This window comes from Mytilus galloprovincialis, chromosome 6 (assembly GCF_965363235.1).
Source record: "Mytilus galloprovincialis chromosome 6, xbMytGall1.hap1.1, whole genome shotgun sequence".
Taxonomy (NCBI): Eukaryota; Metazoa; Mollusca; class Bivalvia; order Mytilida; family Mytilidae; genus Mytilus; species Mytilus galloprovincialis.
Genome location: NC_134843.1, coordinates 72926343 through 72945336, shown reverse-complemented (window position 1 = coordinate 72945336; position 18994 = coordinate 72926343). Strand labels below are relative to the sequence as shown.

Below are 18994 nucleotides of genomic sequence, written 5' to 3'. Positions count from 1 at the left end.
TTTTGGTGAAACAAAAACTTTTGTATCTCTCTTAAAAATTTGAGATAAAGGCTGGTTTTTGGTTCAATCTTTGTGGTTTAGTTTTAATTTTGTGCGGATTGTTTATTAAAGAACGGTTTGATTTATTTTTTTCGATCTATTTTTTCTGTTCATCCTGTATTCTGTGCAGCAAATTCTTAATTTTTCATTACGTCTATAAACCTTTCAACTATCTTTTATTACGAATAGAAGTTTTATGTATGCGGAAACTTTATATTTATCAGAAAATCTTACTTTTAAGTCCTCCACAAAATCACTATCAAAAACATCATTCAATGATAACGCAGTCTCATCAGGAATTAAATGGTTCACAACCCATCTGCTACATCTGTTAAGAGTCTCTTGATTAACTGATTGATTCGTTTGTACTTTTTTGTCAACTGAAATATGGATAGAAGAAAGGTTACTTATCTTATATTGTAACTGTAAAAATATTCTTAAAAAAGACGTCTCCTACAATGTGTGTATTTTTTTTAAATGGGTGACAAAAAATTAAGAAAAAGAAAAGGAAATGAAGAAGAAGAAGTCGATGAAGAAGACGACGACGAAGAAAAAGATTTATATACAGCAATCCATCAAATATACTTATTACTTTGGTGTAGATTATAAACATTAAGGTTCCTGGATCGACCGATGTTCCGGGGAGTAAGTTTCAAGGACTGAATTTTTGTTTTTTTTTTTGACATCATTTGCAAGACTGGCCTTGAAAAAATGACGATAGTCTGTCGGAAGGGGACGATAAATTGTAGTCCCGTGCTAAGATACAAAAATATCGCTTGCACCCTGGTACCTTTGATAACTAATTGCACCCTTGTAATTTTTGAAAAAAGCAGGACAATGACGCTTCAAGACAGAACTAACACTAGCAAAGTGGAAAGGGATTAATATCAGTTGTATTAACTTGTTACCTAATCCACTATTAATAAATATGTTTAAACTAAATATATTTAACGACACTTACCAACATATCCAAAATCATACATCTCTAAATCTGGATCTTCTTTTGTAGAATTTTCACACGATATGTCTATATAAGAACCAGCTGTTTTAATATTTTGCAGTTCTTTGTGTTTCTTTGAGGCAGTTTTGATATCTTTATAGGTCCATGGTACTGCCTTTAACAACAAAACAGACAAACTCTCGTTTTTTTCATATATGATGTAAACTTAAATTTACATCATATATGTATAAACATGATTAAATACAGAAAAAAATGAATCCTTAATGTATATAAACAAACCGACACATTGTTCTCCTACGAGATGTATTCACTGTTGAAAAATTTGGTACTTATAAAAAAAAAGAGATGTGGTATGATTTCCAATGAGACCACTCTCCATAAGAGACCAAAACGACACAGAAATTAAAAACTATGGGTCACCGGACGGTCTTCAACAATGGACAAAGCCCATTCCGCATAGTCAGCTATAAAAGGCCCGAAATGACAATGTAAAGCAAATTCAAACGAGAAAATTAACGGCCTTATTCAATTACAAAAAAGGAACGAAAAAACAAATAGGTAACACATAAACAAACGGCAACCACTGAATTACAGGCTTCTGACTTGGGACAGGCACATACATAATGTGGCAGGGTTTAACATGTTAGTGGGATCCAAACCTTCCCCCTAACCTGGTATAACAGTACGACATAAGAAAGAAACTTGTTGAGATTTAAAAACAAAGTAAAAAAATATCCAACGAAGTCGTTATTATACCATACAAGAGAGAATCACTAACAACTTCATAATGGTTCATACTTTATTTTACAGCAATGAATAAGATGGTTTCTACGACAGATTTCTGCTATTGTTAGTTTAACGTTCGAACGAGTTTAAACATTCGCTTCTTATTAGAATTAGGCGATACAATTGTTCAGCAATCCAAATTATAAGATAAAAAAGTCATATGTGTTGCCGCTTTTTAATACTAAGGGATTAGAAGTCGCCGAGGTTATCATAACTCAAAAATATGACAGTTGTTTTTTTTACATTCCTTTGATGTTTTTGAGCTTTTGATTTTTCCATTTGATAACGGAATTTCCGTTTAGAATTTCCTCAGAGTTCGTTTTGTTTGTCATTTTACTGTTCAATAGTCAATGGTATGGAACTAATATAATCTTTAACAAATATTTAAAAAAAAATCTCCGTTGATAGATTAAGTATATATTAAGAAGCTAAAGTTCGAATTCCCTCAGGAAAAGTTGACCATGAATGAAAAAAAGCTATTTCCAAAAGTCCCTTTTTTGTCTTATTGCTTGTTTATAGGCCTTATACATTCTTGGCTGTCAAATATTTAAGTTTGAGCCCACATGATGAAGGTAAATCTCTTTGAACGCACACAATTAATTAAGTCTCATTTTCACATCTGTTTCTTTAACTTTATATTGTTGAACACATTGTATTAATGCATCATATATCCTTTGTGCAGGTCAGATACAATAGTATATAAAATGTTAGGAAGATCTGATGTATACATAATGTTATAGAAATCAGAATACGGATTCAATACAATATGACAGGATAGGCGTTAATTATAAAAGTCAAAAGGTTAACAAAATTGTATTTCTTAAAATTATCTTTAACGACGAAAAGATAAATTGGTCTTTATCTACTGTATGATCTTTATATATTTTTTCAAGTCCAATCACATGCATGTACTAAGTGCCATGTTTTAGGTGTTTGTATATCATTTATTACATTGTAAAACTATGACAGGTTTCTAATACATTTCTTTGTTGATACGGTACCATTAATGTTTCTTCTATATGAAGCCTTGTAGACGTTCTGTAATTGCATCAATATGGGTTTAAGTACTTACTAGATATTAATCAAAACAGTAACATTACTCTAATATCAATTGTATGTTAAAAAATTGACATTTGTCATTATTTTTAGTTCTACAATTTATACCTTGGTAGCAACAGTGGTTTTTCCTGCAAACGCTTTTTGTGGAAACCTGACTTTTATATTCCTGTCAACGTCTGGTTCAACAACTTGTCCTTTTTCGTCGACTTCGATTTCATGACGTTTATGTCGAGCAACAGCAACACACTGAATGCTCTCCAGTTGGTTGATGGGTATTTCTACGCCGACGAAGGAAACATCCTAGTATTAAAATGTAAAATTGTAATTTGCAAAAAAAAAAACATGGTAGAATCTAAATGTTGGCAAAGTATAAGAATATTATATCTGATGAAATACATGTGGAGCAGGATCTGCTTACCCTTCCGGAGCACAAGAGATCACCCCCAGTTTTTGTTGGGGTTCGTGTTGCTTAGTCTTTAGGTTTCTATGTTGTGTGTTCTATACTATTATTTTCTGTTTGTCTTTTTATTTTTTAGCCATGACGTTGTCTGTTTATTTTCATTCTATGAGTTTGACTGTCCATCAAGTACCTTTCGCCCCTCTTTTAAATGATTACCAACCTTAAATAAATTTTTCAATTTCAAAATTATTTAGACATTAATAAATATGTATTGCAGAATGCACTTTATTTCAACATACCACTCGAAGAAATATGTAGAAGATACACACTTATTTCCCCTAAAAACGCAAATTTTTTTGTCATGAAAAGAGAACTTTTTAACAAACGTGTGACATGAAAGAGGATATTTGAACTTGATATGAATACAAAACCAAACAAATTTTCTACTATATTTTCAACTTGATTTGTTTGATAATTGTTATTCATATAATTTTATTCTGGTATCACCTAAGTTGAATAAAGTCATACAGCAAACACATTATTTTACTTTACACGAATGAAAGAATTTTCTACATACTTAACTAATTTCTTTGAAATGCATGAATATAGATTTTTTTTCTTAAAACCCATGCTTACTTGGTTAAATTTGAATATGAAAATGAATATTTTGGTATTTCTGTGACCGAGATTAATAAAAAAGAAAGAAAGAAACCATGTGATTGAACCCAGTGGCACGTTAGGGAAAATTGAAGATAGAAGGGGGAAAAATACGTTAAATTTTTCTTGTGCTTGTCTAAATTCAGGGACCATCAAAGTCGTTTTCTTGTTATTTTAAAGATATATGTTAACGCTTTTGTTTGTCGTTTCCGAAATTAGGTATTTATGGTTCATCTGTGATTGTCCTTCAAAATAATTATATTTTTATCTTACCTCCTATACATTTTTAGGAAAATCAATTGTAAAAAACAAACACGTGGAGACCCAGTCACACTGAATATTTTATTTAAGGCTGGTGGGCGTGTTTTATTCATTTTTAGTAGCAGTGCTATGTACTTGTCTTGTAAAATTATTTTGACATTGAAGACAAATATGAACCATTTCGCATTAAAAAAGTATGCTGAAATTGAGGATGAACACAAGTTGTGCTCTTCAACTTTGTTCTTGTTTGGCTTTATAACTATTTTGATATGAGCGTCACTGATGAATCTTTTGTAGACGAAACACGCGTTTGGCGTGTTAACTTATAATCCTGGTACCTTTGATAACTATTGTTAAAGTTGACAGTACTATCAATAGCGGAAGAAGCTTCTTGATACTGAAACCTTAATGACTTTGCCTGGCCAGTTGTCTGAATGCTACATGTGAAGATAGTCAGTAAGGTAATGCGTTACAAAGTGTGCTACTTACGTGGAATGATATGATCGGTACATGATTTTCTAATTTAATTTCATAGATTAAATAAAAAAATCTCAAAATGCTAGGCTAATTCACTTACTTCCATTTTTGGCAGTTCTATGTCTGGGAGTGGTTTTCCAGTTCTCCATTTCTGGCCTTTAATTGAAAACTTCAGTGTTGGCTGTAGGCTCTCATCATGCGATACTATTGGTACATAAACTCGCATAGGTAACTAAAAAGTTTTTTTTTCAAAATTCTTTAACAAACAGCACATAGCACAATATTTGTAATATCGATAGTGTGTTTTCACGCTCAAAGTTAAATTGATAGCTATGCATTAAACGTGTTGCTACTTTGAGCTTTAGATAGCATTTAATTCTATTCAAACGTGTATGCGCATATTTAAGACAGATATACAGCGATTGTGGTGTATGCATCACTGAAATATACGTGCATGGACTGGTTGTACTGTTTGTATAACGACGAACTAAGTTGATATTTCAAAAGTAAGGCAACACGGTACATACATTTGTTTCGTTATTGAAAATTGCACGGTGAGTGTGAACGTCACAGGTATTGGATTATATGTATTTTGCTTCATCTTACCTCCTATACATTTCTAGGAATATGATTGGCCAGAAGCGTCCGCGTGGAGACCGTGTATATTTCATGTTAGGTTAGTAGGGAGGCGGGGATTATTTCATACACGGTTAGTAGTGGTTTTACGTCCCTTTATATTCATTATTAGGTTAGAAGTGAGGCGGGGCTTATTTCATACACGATTAGTAGTGGTGTTACGTCCCTTTATAAAAACAAAACGGTACTGAGAAAAAAACTTAAAGATTTTCAATAGACGAAGAAATTGATGATTAAGATTGAATTAAATTCATAAAACATGTTTATATTTACAAGTTGTTATTGTAGGCATCTGTTTTTGTAGGATCAATGGAAGTAGTTCCTTAATGCTAACAGTATTGAAGACTTGCTCAATTTGATAGGTAACTAGTCTAAATTTCACACGTTAAGATTGTCGGTAAGATAAATTCGTTACATAGTGAGCTATTGACGTAATACGGTATATATGGGGTAAGTAAATTCCATATCGGGATTCGAGCTTCGCTCTCACCCCATATGGAATTTACTGAACCATATATACCGTATTAGGTCACTAGCACACTATGTTACTAATAATATACTACCAGTTATTTTCTAACGACCTTGATTATCCATAAAGGTCTTGTACGGTCGGTATCATATATATGTTACATTGTTTAACATTATCTGAATTTGTATCTATAACACTTCTCAACATGATAGGCAAAAACTGCTAAAAATGGTTCGAAAATCTTTGAAGTAAATGATTCCTATAACGACTCAACTACATATTTCATCCATGATGAATTATTTATAGATCTTGTTTGTTGATTATTTTTGCAATATAAAGTTTCTACTTATCTATTATTGATTTCAAAATTATAAGCTTATATGGCAAAGTTTGGATCAGAAACCGTCGTTCAAGGGCAATAACGTCTGTAAGGAGGCAACCGACAAATAAACGCACATAATAATGGACAGTAATTCTTTATCAAACATAATGCGTTGCGCGTGGGACAAAAATACATGTTAATCTCTTCATTATCTGATTTTGAGAGAAAAATATTGTTCTTGTTTTTTTTTCATAATAAAATCAATTAAGTGTGATGAAGTTTTTAAATGTATGAAGTGATAGGAAAAGATCACTTGACCTTTCGGCCAGGTGCGCTTAAAAGAGGAACGATGAAACAAGATCTCAATGTAAGTCTTAGTGTAAATTGTATAGTTTCTCATTGTTTGAAAATAAAAAGTGGACGATGAACGAAACCAAACAAAATAAAAAAAGATAAGTAATATAATACGCTTATCAACATAGTTATTGTGATAAAAGGTTTTTACAATTAATCAAAAAATTTTGAACAACATATTCATTAAGTGATAAAGTTTTACATTACTCATGTGCACTTTAAAAGTTTTAATAACGTACACAACATACTTTATAAGAATTAAATTAATAAATTTAAACTGATATAGACAAACATAATTGTTTGCTTAACGTAAAAACCCTAACTTTATCAGTGTATTAGAATAAATCTAAAACAGTTTAAAGCATTTATTCCAGAACGATATTTTGGCCTAAATTACCCAGTTTTATTCTAGCACAACATTCAATTTGGTATCTAATATAGTTGAAGACAGATTGAACTACTAAATAAGTAATGAAAACAAACATAAATGTAAACATGTGTTGTTAAACACAAGAGTAGAAAATATCATTTATTAGCAAATAAACAAGAGTATCACAATTTCTAAGTGTTGTAAAATACGGTGTATGGAATAACGCAGATGAAATGACTTATTTTGTAGGGAAAAAAATGAGACATCAAAACTAAAAACTTCACAAAAGCAAAAATAACACTGTTGCTTAAAATATATTTAAATGAAAAATCATTTAGAAAAGCGACATGCAAATACAGTTAAATAAATTCAAACGAATTGTAACTCGTTTTTCATTAAAGGTTCAGAAAAAATAACCAAACCTAAACCATAGTATTAAATTTAAAAGACGACCAGGAACATTTTGTATTATCAAATTGAAAAGTACTTTTACAAATAAATATAACCTAAGTAAAAAAGTATTATATGGTCGAATCACGTGAATAAATCAATAACTCAAAAAACAATATGAATAAACAAAGCAGAGAGATTACTTTTACACTCAACCTACATATTATGTAACTTACATTGCATTATTTAAAAACCATAATATATAAAACAAATTGCTATAAATTATACCTCAAATGATTTTTTGCCCTTCTGTGGCTTGATTGTGATAACAGATGAAATAACTTGCTCGTCATTGGCTTCCAAACATTTGTATAGATCTTCGTCTTCATCGGCACCTTGGCAGCTTAAATCACTATTTTTTGTTCCATCAGGCATTGTATAGATAACACAGCAAATATTCTGACTGAACATGTTTTGTCCTGGATTGTAATATCTAAATGAAAAGACGAAATAGTAAACCCTTAATGTTGCAGGGACAACGATAAACACATACTTGCAATAGAATATGAACACGTCTGTTGACGGAATTCACAAAATTACTTAAAACGGGCTATTTTCACCTTCAATATTATAGGTTGCATTTCTATAAATATCTACAATGCAACGGCTAGAAATGTACTACTTTACTATGAAGTTTTGAAAAAAAAATATATCATAGAATGGACAGTTCATATTCACTATTATTTTTTCAAAGGTCAAAATATAGGGCTGTGCGGCATATGTTCAATGTGTATATGCCCCGAACTTCTACGAGTTTAAACTTTCACTTAAATTCTTTTATACCCTTACCTGGACTTAATGGTTCCAACAGATTTTAATTTGACCAAAATGCGTATGCATATTTACTGGTATCATTCCCAAGTGATGTCTCTACGAGATGAAACATAGTGATCATATCTTGGAACCAGTATGTTGACAGAATTAATTATCTATAAATATTAGATATCTCCCCAAAAGAGGCTTGGTTTGAGAAACAGCTGTATTTACAAAGTGCAACCTATATACAACTGTCAAATGTTATAAACCAAATGCTAGTGATATCTTGGTTCTGCGTGATAGAGAAGATTGCTAATTGATGAACCTCACATATATGTTTACTACTCATATTAATGGGCGATATCGTGAATACAATATAACGAATGATTGCATATTTGATAGTATTCAAATGAACAGCCATACACACACACATATATATAAAATAAAATTGAGAATGGAAATGGGGAATGTGTCAAAGAGACAACAACCCGACCATAGAAAAAACAACAGCAGAATATATATATATATACAACTCGTCTAAACATCAACCCAACAATGTTAGATCTGTAAATTTGCTTTCGCAAATTTTTTGTTTTTCCCTCGCCGGGATTCGAACCCATGCTACTGTGATATCGTGACACCAAATCGCATGCACTGCAGCCGTCCAAATGTTATATATATATGTTTTAAAAAGAGAAAACAAATTAGACAAAATTACATGAAAGGTGGCCAGGTTTTCCAATCCCTCTTTTTCTTTTCTTCCTCTTGTTTTCTTCGTTTCTCCTCAGCTTCTTGTTCTTCTTCCTCTTTTTTTCGTTCTTCCTCTTCTTTCATCTTCCGTTCTGCATCTTCCTTTTCCTTCTTCATTCTTTCTTCTTCTTCCTTTTCTTCCCACAGTCTTCTTTTCTTTTCTTCCACTGTTTCCAAGCCATCACACCATTGTACTAACTGACTTGTAACATCAGTTATATCGGCTTGAGACAACTCTGCTTTACTTCTAATCTTCAACACAAGTTGTTCTGTTTTCGCTATGAGCGCCATAAGGTCTTGTTGTTGCTTTGCAAGTCTCTCCATTGTCTGCACTTGTTCTAGTTGTTTCATGGCAATACCGTTCTTATTTGGTACACGTGAGGCACCTCTACAGAAAACATAAAAAACTTACAAAGAATTTTACATATCATTTGCATTTTAAGATATTATTTTGAAAACAGGAAAATTACTACGAGTTGTTAGCATATTTATGAATAACAGTTCATTTATAAAACAAACGTTCACGGCACAATAATCAGATGACAATAGTATCTGACTAGACAAGAAAGGTAAGCAGTGCGAAAACGAAAGACAGGACTAACATAGAGGTAATGAACTTTTCGTATTGTTTTGATGCATTTGTCATTGGATACTTTTATTTGCAAGTATGGGTCAAAAATGCAAACGGGTGAAAAAGTATCCAAACGAGGCAAATAAAAGAATAATAGTACACACTCTGACAGAAAGAATTAAAAATATAACAGTCCGAACAACACAATGTATAACCTATATAACTGAGCAATTCAAATCCAATCAAATATTTACCAAAGGTACCAGGCTTATAATTTGATGCGCCAGACGCGCGTTTCGTCTTTATAAGACTCGTCAGTGACGCACAGATAAAAATACATTTAGTTAGAAACAAGTATGCAGTTGAAGAGCATTGATGACCTAAAATTCAAAAACGTTTTGCCATATACGGTTTTGATGTTATATTTGTAATTCTCATCGGATTGTATCAAATCTGTTGAAGTCTTTTCTATTATATTCATGTGTTATGGTACAGAAAATTAATCACCGCCTTCATTTACTAAATTTGATTTGGTGCAACGTAATTTGTAAGATGTTTTACGTTTGCAGTTAGATTCAAAATTGCTACCTCAGTTTGCTATTAATAAGTATTGCAATGTTCATTGCTATTAAATGTAATATCAGTATTTAGTTCAAATATAATCTTAAAACAATCCTAATTCTATCTTATTTTTGAGAACTAGTTTTACCCATTCAAATGTGACGCCATTTTTTGTGTGCTGTTTTAGAATTTCAAATGTGACGTCATTTTGTGTGCCTTTTCACCACTTCGTATGCGACATCACTTTTTTCATTTTTTGCGTTGAGGCCTTGACTAAATCAGGTGTGTCTATTTTTTGTGTTGGCTTATGTAATGTATCCGATTTTTGTTTTCTGTAATTAGTTAATACTTCAGAAATTCTAGCCGTATTTGGCACAACCTTTTTGAACTTTTGATCCTCAGTGCTGTACAACTTTGAACTTGTTTTGACTTTCGAACTTTTATATCTGGGCGTCACAGGTAAGTCTAGTGTGGACGAGGCGCTCTTCTGGCGTATTGAATTTTAAACATGGTGCCTTTTGTTAGCTATTATTCATGAGTTTCTTTTTCTAATATGTTCTCCTATTTATTTGTACAGTAGTCCTGTAATGTTATGTTGTCATTTTAATGTTATATTTAACATTGCCATTAAAGCAGGAATTTTGGCATGCCACAAAACCAGGTTCAATCCACCTTTTTTGTCTTTAAAAAAATGTCCTGTACTGAGTCAGGAATATAACCATTTTTCATATTATAGTTTGTTTCTGGGTGTGTTATATTTAACGTCGTGTCGTTAGTTTTCTCTTATATTTGAGTGTGAATTCACATTACTATAAGACGTGTCACGGTACTTTTCTAACCCAAATTCATGTATTTGGTTTTTATGCTATATTTGTAATTCTCATCGGATTTTGTCTAATGCTAGGTCCGGTTCTGTGTGTGTTACATTTTAATGTTGTGTCGGTGTTCTCCTCTTATTATTTAATGCGTTTCCCTCGTTTTAGTTTGTTACCCCGATTTTGATTTTTGTCTATCCATTTACGAGTTTTCATCGGTATACTACTGTTGCCTTTATTTGGTTATCTATTCCTGGGATAAGAAAATCTTTAGTAGCTCGACTTATTCATTCTTTTACAAACAGTAAATTTATAAAAATGACAATATAATTGATATTCATGTCAATACCAAGTGCTGCCTACTGGGCTGGTTATACCATCGGGGACAAAAACGTCCACCAGCAGTGGCATCGACCCAGTGATGTTGTAAATAGTAATCAAAGGTACCATGCTTATAATTTGATACGCCAGACGCGTGTTTCGTCTTCATAAGACTCATCAGTGACGCTCAGATCAAAATATTTAGAGGCTCAAACGTTGAAGTCAAACCCCGTTTTAGAGATTAGATGATATGGAAGGATAGACAGTTCTTGTTGAATACATTTTATTTTTTTTCAACCAATTGTTCTTTCAGTTAAAAAAGTTATTTGGATTAATGAAAAAAAAAGAGAAAAAAACAGCAATGTGTTTCTGTGGTTTTAAATGGTCAATTATATAGTCAATTTCTCAACATTAGTGTAACATTGTAGATCTCACCGATGCATTTATTTTACGTATTTAATGTTAATCTTGACTAACTGTTAGACTTTGTTCATTGATAACGTTTTATGTAAATAATTCGGTAGACAATCTAGATTAAGTAATTTCAATTACCTAGTAAGCGACATTCCTACATTTCCGTGTTCATGTTGTGGTGAAATTCCTGTATGTCCGTGTTTGTGTTGTGCTTGTTGTGGTAATATTTCAGCTGCAAAAGAACGTAACACATCTATAATTAAAATCCATAACATCATGGGGTACACGTTTCAAAACAAATCATTACACTTAAAAGATTTTACTATAAGATTGTAGGATAACAAAAAGAAAAACTAAAACAATATGTTTCTGTCCATAGATATAAGAAGCTGCAGTATGAGTGCCAATGAGACAACTCTTCATCCAAGTCACAGTTTGTTATGGTAAATCATTTTCGGTCAACGTCATCGAAAACGTTTTAACCAAATAGTTTGAACGTGAATTTAAAAATGAAAAAGTACCAAATCACATGAAGACATATATAATTAAAGGAAACAACACCAAATTCATATAAGATCAACTTTAAAAAGAAATGGAGTCAATTTTCTAGCAACAACACGTTCAACTTAGATGTACAAGTCACAAACAATTAAGTAACCTATTGCTGTTGTGTTTGAAATGAAAATTTCAAGGAAATTGAATGAGAATATTTTACGGCATCATTATTTTACTTTTCATTACAAAATAAGCTTATGCATCATCGTAAATGAAGTTGATTAACACTTTTGCCTCATAAAATATCATTTACTGTTTCTTTTCATTCATCAACTTTACAATTAATAAATGATTTTCGATAAAATAAGGGGGGGGGGGTGTTTAGGAACATACAATCATAATACGTACTTTTTAACATGTTCTTTTTCATAAACACTTGCAATTGTTCACCAATTTTGACGCTACAATTTTTCACCAGTTCTCTGATATTCTCAAGTTCTTCTAAAATCTCTTTGGCATATTTGGATACTTTCTCTATTTCTGTTTGTGTCTTCGTTATCGTTCTGGATACGGCTTTTTCATATTTCTCAAATGTTATGTTTGGGTTGGCTGGATTTGGTAATTTTTTCAGTGCCTCTTTTCGTTGACGTATTAAGAGTAATGCCTCGATATCAACCATTTTTGTACTGTTCAAATAGTGTTAATTACATACGATCAATACTGTTTAGTGTTAATCTGATTATTACTGAGTTATATAAAGTAACTTTTATATTTACGGAGTTATTTTTAAAAGAAACTCTTATATTTACTGAGTTATTAAAAGAAAATTTGATATCCACGAAGTGTTACTTAGTAACTGTTATACTTATTGAGTTTACTGTGACGGGAAAAATGTACACGTCAATGAGACGAACACGTTCACAAACGTTAATATGTACTGCTTTCTGGTATGTGTTTTTTCACAAAGCTCGGCTTCGTATTGTTTCATCTTACAAAGTCTTCCTGAATTATTTTGAATCCCCCTGCATCTGATGCTAGAGGCGGCTGTTCATTTTTTTGTCACGTGTTTAAAAAGACCCTACTTTGACTTCAAGATGAAGAACATCATATAACAAGAGCTGTTCTTTTGCTTTTTGTTCGTTTTTTGTTTAGCATATACTGATTTGTGTATTGATTAGATACCCTATGCTACATGTTAATTTTTATTTATGAAAGACAGAAAAGAAAGCTTAAGGTCAATATTAGTTATTCCCATGTTAAGATACACACGCCTGAATATGATACGTTATGATATATATAACAACAACCACTGAACATGATAATGACTTTTGACAGTCACGTTTTTCTGTTGTTTATGTAAAAATGTATCAGATATATGAAACTTTTGTTTTAAAACGGACAACAAAAATCGGCGTTGAATGTATTCATTCAGTGTTTTTTTTATCAGAAAGTTTTGAAACAAATGTACTTTTATTTTGTTTTAATAACTTCATTAATGAAATAAGTTTCTGATCGAACTTGAAAAAAACCAACATGTTTTCAAGGAGCATTAGCCATGATTTAGACAACAAAATCAAAATTTGAAAATAAAAGGATTTTGAAATAGTAATTCGCTATCAACAACCACATTTAAAAAAAAACCTACGATACCAAATTTGTTATACTACAATGTACTGGCTTGCATTTTCGATCCGTAGCTCGATTTTTAAACATGCCATCATTGTGTTATTGTGCTATGGTTAATTTTGTATTTTTGTCTTTCGTTTTTCCTATGCTTTATGTATATGCTTTTTTTTTTCATCTTTTCGACATATTTGCATTTTTTAAAGTGATAAAGAATATAACACCCTGTTGGCCGCCGAACCCCTATTTTAGACATTTTTACCTAACATGTCTGTATATTTGTTCACACGTAATTGTCAATGTGTTGGAATTTTATGAGACTGTCATACAAGTGAGTGGTTTAGGTAGCTATAAAACCAGGTTTAATCCACCTTTCTACATAAGAAAATGTCTTTACCCAGTCAGGAATATAACAGTTGTCATCAATTCGTTTGATGTGTTTGATTTTTTGATTATGTCATTTGCTCAGGGACTTTCCGTTTAGAATTTTCCTCGGAGTTTGGTATATTTGTCTTTTTACATTTTGCAAACAAATATTTCTTCCGCAAATTGTATCCGTATTCATGCAATTTAAGTTCAAACTCTTCGTTATACAATTGATCGAGACGCACTTCGGTCAAACAATAAATTCATAGACAAAAAACAGGAAGAACCATTTGCCGATGCATTCGACTCGCCAAAAAATATTTTCACTGTTCATTTCTATAACGAATTTTTGTGTTATTTATTTTTGTGACAAAAATTTTAATCAGGAAACCCCCCCCCCCCCCCAAATTCATGAAATTAATTTACAATATTGATAAACATTCTTACCTTATTTTAGTCGCGTTCTTGACTTTGCCCGGCATTATTAAGATATGTATCAATAAATTCTCTTTACTTGCTTTATTTTAAATGCTCAAAACTTGTCTGAAGACAAACATTTTATAGATATTGGTCGATTCTAAAAAATAGAACTATCAACAAAAGCTTCCGGCTATTGTATGTAAAATTAAAAAAAAGCACTAATCCATTCTCTCTAGCCATTCAACAACTTGAGGACTTGTTTTTGATTTATTATACCTTATTTATTCTTATCAAATATAGATCATTTAATGTTTTAAGTGATAAAAGTAATAAATATTACATCTCCGAAATTGTTTGATTAAGAGGTAAAAAAACAATCAATAAATTCAACCTGGTGGCAAATGAAAATCTTATGTATACGACATCAATATGCTTATCGTTATCTTACAACACCATGTACTGGTGGGATGAAACTAATTCAATAAAGTTATCTAATAAATAAATTTCTTCTGTCGGTAAATTTCAATTTAATTGCATGTAAAAAAGGACATAATGGCAGTTGTGTTTCTGAAAAAGACTTGATACAAGCTATTTGTAATTATTCTTGTTGCACGTAAAGTTTATGTTTTGAAATAGATATCAAATATTACACAATAATAATAATAATAATAATAATAATAATAATAATAATAATAATAATAATAATAATAATAATAATAATAATAATAATAATAATAATAATATTTACACGATGTAATTTCCGGTTGGATTTTTCAAGGAAATATGGCTAGCAACCTCATGCAAAAGTTCTATAGCTTTATCATGTACACATATGAAATTAAAGAAAATGTCAAAATCTAGAACATCAAAACTACATCTCACCTTGACCTCAATTTAATGTCAGCGTACTCTTTCAACCAAAATGTATGTGTTCCGATATGTTGCAACTAACAATTTAGCAAAATATGTTGTTGATATGTTCATATAAAAAAGTGAAAAAAAAAGCCAAAATCAAAACAAAGAACTTGACTTGGACCTTTGACCTTGACCGAATTTTCTGTTTTTGGACCAAGGACCATGGACCTTTACTAAAAACACCTAGGTCTCTATCACTCATGGTTTACCAGTAATGAATGCAAATCACTTATATCAAAGGCATATAAATAACGTTCATATGTAGTCGTCGTACCGCTTCGGTAAAAATTGCACAAAACATCCTAATATATAACGAGCATCTGGTAAAATAATTTTGTCGCTTTCTTTTACGATTACAGAAGTGATGCACTCACATGGAAAACAGTGCTCGGGGAGGTAACCCCTACAATGGAAAGTTTCAAAGTCCCATAAACTGTGCGGTATCATATACCAAACATTTAAGCGACATCATGTGAAACTAAATTATACGCAAAAATAAAAGGGGTGGAAGAAGAAAAAAAAAATCATCAAAAGAAAACAAATAGATTTTTCAACAGAAAAGTATAAAGACATAATAATCATGTCGTTTGTTTATGTGTTACATATTTGTTTTTCGTTCATGTTTTTTACATAAATAAGGCCGTTAGTTTTCTCGTTTGAATTGTTTTACATTGTCTTATCGGGGCATATTATAGCTGACTATGCGGTATGGGCTTTGCTCATTGTTGAAGGCCGTACGGTGACCTATAGTTGTTAATGTCTGTGTCATTTTGGTCTTTTGTGGATAGTTGTCACATTTGCAATCATACCACATCTTCTTTTTTTTATAATAATCAGAAGACAATCAATAGGTCTTCCCACAGAAAATAATCGGAACAAAATCAAAAGCTCTTTCCACATTGCGTGATCCCTAATCAAATGGCAAAATCAATTACTCAAGCATATCAAACGAATAGGTATCAACTTTCATATTCCGTACTTGGTAAAGGTATTTTATTATGCAGAACATGGTGGATTTGACCTGGTTTTATAGCTAGCTAAACGTCTCACTAGTATGACAGTCGCATCAAATTCCATAATATTGACAAAGATGTGTGAACAAAACAAACAAACACGATAAGTATAAATATTCCGTAGTTTAAATATATAATGTTTTTGTTGCTTCATACTCAGTAGTATTAGTGAAGTTTGCATTATTTGAACCCCCTCTAAAAAACCTAAACTAAAAACAAATTTAAATTAACTATATGTTATATCATATGTCTGAAATATAAAAAAAAAATATGATACTATTCATACTAGTCAAACTGTTCATTACAACCTACTTTAAAATAATCATACAGGTGGAGCAAGATCTGCTTACCCTCCCGGAGCACCTGAGATTACCCCTAGTTTTTGGTGGTGTTCGTGTTGTGTATTCTTTAGTTTTCTATGTTATGTCATGTGTACTATTGTTTGTCTGTTTTTCTTTTTCATTTTTAGCCGTTGCGTTGTCAGTTTATTTTCGATTTATGAGTTTGACTGTCCCTCTGGTATCTTTCGTCACTCTTTGACATACATTTATTTTACCTACATTATATACTACAATAAACATATTACCGCAAAGGAACATTGCTAAATTTTGTCATCCAATCCCATCACAATATTTCAACTGTTTCCCCAAATATAAAGAATGAGGAGATGAATGGGTGTCCCTCAATTCGGTTTTTTTTTAAAAATAATTTTTGACTACTGTTCTCTTTATTTCTGTTTTGCCCATTATTCTATACGCTGAAAACCCCATCTACACTCTCATAGATTTAATTTAATTGAACTACATTCTATTGCATATGTCATTTATTTGAACCATTCATTAAGACATTCGTAAAATTTACACAAAAGCCGAACATGTACTTTAGATCAACCTTTATAAATAGATATACTCCTGCATTATTTAACGTACTATAACTAGCAACTACTAATGCGTCCAAGACCATGTCTCTATTAGCTCCTATTTTGTCCTATTTAACTCAGAAACATAGTCTAGTGTTAGTCTCAGATGGCTCTAGGTGGAACTGAACAAACTAAGAAAGGCTCCGTGTTGAAGGTCATACATTGACCTATAATGGTTTACCTTTAAAAAATTTTACTTGGATGGAGAGTTGTCTCATTGGCACTCATACCACATCTACCTATATCTATTCATTGTCTTTTGTTTTTATTGCACTTCAGTGTTCTGCTGTTCTGTTGTTTCGTTGTTTTCCTCCTATAGTTGATGTTTTCCCCTCGAATTTAGTAAGTAACCATGATTTGTTGTCTCTCAATCGATATATGATTTTTGATCACCTGCGTGTTATGCTTTTTTTTTCATTGACGTTCGAGTGAAAGAAAATAAAAATAGCATGGAGGATGGGTATACTACTGTTGCATTTTTTATAACTATTGTAATAAAAACTTTTAAAAAATGACAGCGAGTTTAATTGGTATAGGATATCAATGAAAATAAAGCGGCATATTATGTAAACTTTGTGAATAGATAGGCAACGTATGCGCATACAAGGTAAACTATGTGAATATATAAGAAAAGTATGTGCATATATAGGAAAATTATGTGCATATAAAGTAACCAGGAAAAATATGTGCTTATATAAAAAAAATGCTGATATTGAAATTTATGTGCACATATATTACATATGTTCACATTAGGCAGCTACGACGTTCCACAGAGATCAGCGTTATTTTATTTTGATATGCAGAAAATAAAATAATAAACAAATAGTATCAGAAAAATCTTTCAGCCTTAAATTTAGTTTAATTATCAGTGTTGGGCTGATTTTTTTCTTAAAAATCAAGGTAGTTTTAAAGTTTTAATTTTTAATTGTCGGAACTTTATTTTGACCTATCAAATAAATCGAATAAAAAAGTACAAATATTTTAAGACAAATATTCTTGCTGAACTAGCCATTTCAAAGTCAAAAAGGATGAACATTACTTTAAAAAAAAATGACTTGGAAACTCTGATAAAATTCAAGAAAAGAAATGTTACTAGTTTGACAATTAACACCGAACAGTACGATCATTGCAAGTCTTGCAAGGGCAATAGACATTTAACAACAGTAGATATATTAGATACGATGTCATCTTCAATTTGTGAGTTTGATTTAACATATCGATTGCTTGACGAAAGTATGTCACAGACTTAAGAGAACCAAGAAACAAACAACTTTATATAATCATGACTGTGTATGCTGCTAGTAACGTTTTTTAAAAAAAAATCGCGAATCTTTTGGGTTTCCGAGTGGTTGACTGTTTGATCAATTGACAGAGATACATTTTGAATATTTTTTTTGGTAACTTATCAATTGAAGATAGATTAAGACCGACCACATGCTAATGCTCTTATGTATCTCTTTATAGACATTGAAAATATCATCCCATACCATCAAAAACTGACTAAGTTTAAACTGAACAACGTCGGAAAAAACAGATTTGTTCAAAAAAGCCTTCAAACATTTACTTTTCATCAAATTGAAACAGGAATTTCTTTTTTTTCACTTGTTACTATTGGATTTGAATAATCTGTCAGTAACTATGAGCAGTCTCAGAGCAATACAGAGAGTGTCTTTCTGTTGTGTGAATGTATAATTTTTTCACTTGTTACTATTGGATTTGAATAACCTGTCAGTAACTATGAGCAGTCTCGGAGCAATACAGAAAGCGTCTTTCTGTTGTGTGAATGTATAAGTAACCACCAACGTCCACTCTAT

At 31.5% G+C, this 18994-nt stretch overlaps 1 protein-coding gene across 1 annotated transcript; it reads right to left on the bottom strand.

The window, feature by feature from the left end:
- Window positions 1–139: 139 nt before the first annotated feature.
- Window positions 140–14603, bottom strand: LOC143080264 (uncharacterized). Its single transcript, XM_076256004.1, has 9 exons — window positions 14361–14603; window positions 12333–12610; window positions 11568–11661; window positions 8716–9135; window positions 7470–7674; window positions 4741–4872; window positions 2951–3145; window positions 1001–1154; window positions 140–419 (listed from the first exon to the last, which is right to left on the bottom strand). The coding sequence occupies exons 1-9, from the start codon at window positions 14393–14395 to the stop codon at window positions 205–207; spliced, it is 1728 nt and encodes a 575-aa protein (XP_076112119.1). The 5' UTR covers window positions 14396–14603; the 3' UTR covers window positions 140–204.
- Window positions 14604–18994: the final 4391 nt, after the last annotated feature.

Bases quoted from the DNA above. Each gene is read 5' to 3' on its own strand.
- LOC143080264 (XM_076256004.1), bottom strand. From the start codon at position 14,395: ATGCCGGGCAAAGTCAAGAACGCGACTAAAATAAG. The intron at 12,611-14,360 runs GTAAGAATGTTT...CTATTTGAACAG, and splicing joins AAGAACGCGACTAAAATAAG to TACAAAAATGGTTGATATCG. The intron at 11,662-12,332 runs GTACGTATTATG...GTTCTTTTGCAG, and splicing joins GAAAAAGAACATGTTAAAAA to CTGAAATATTACCACAACAA.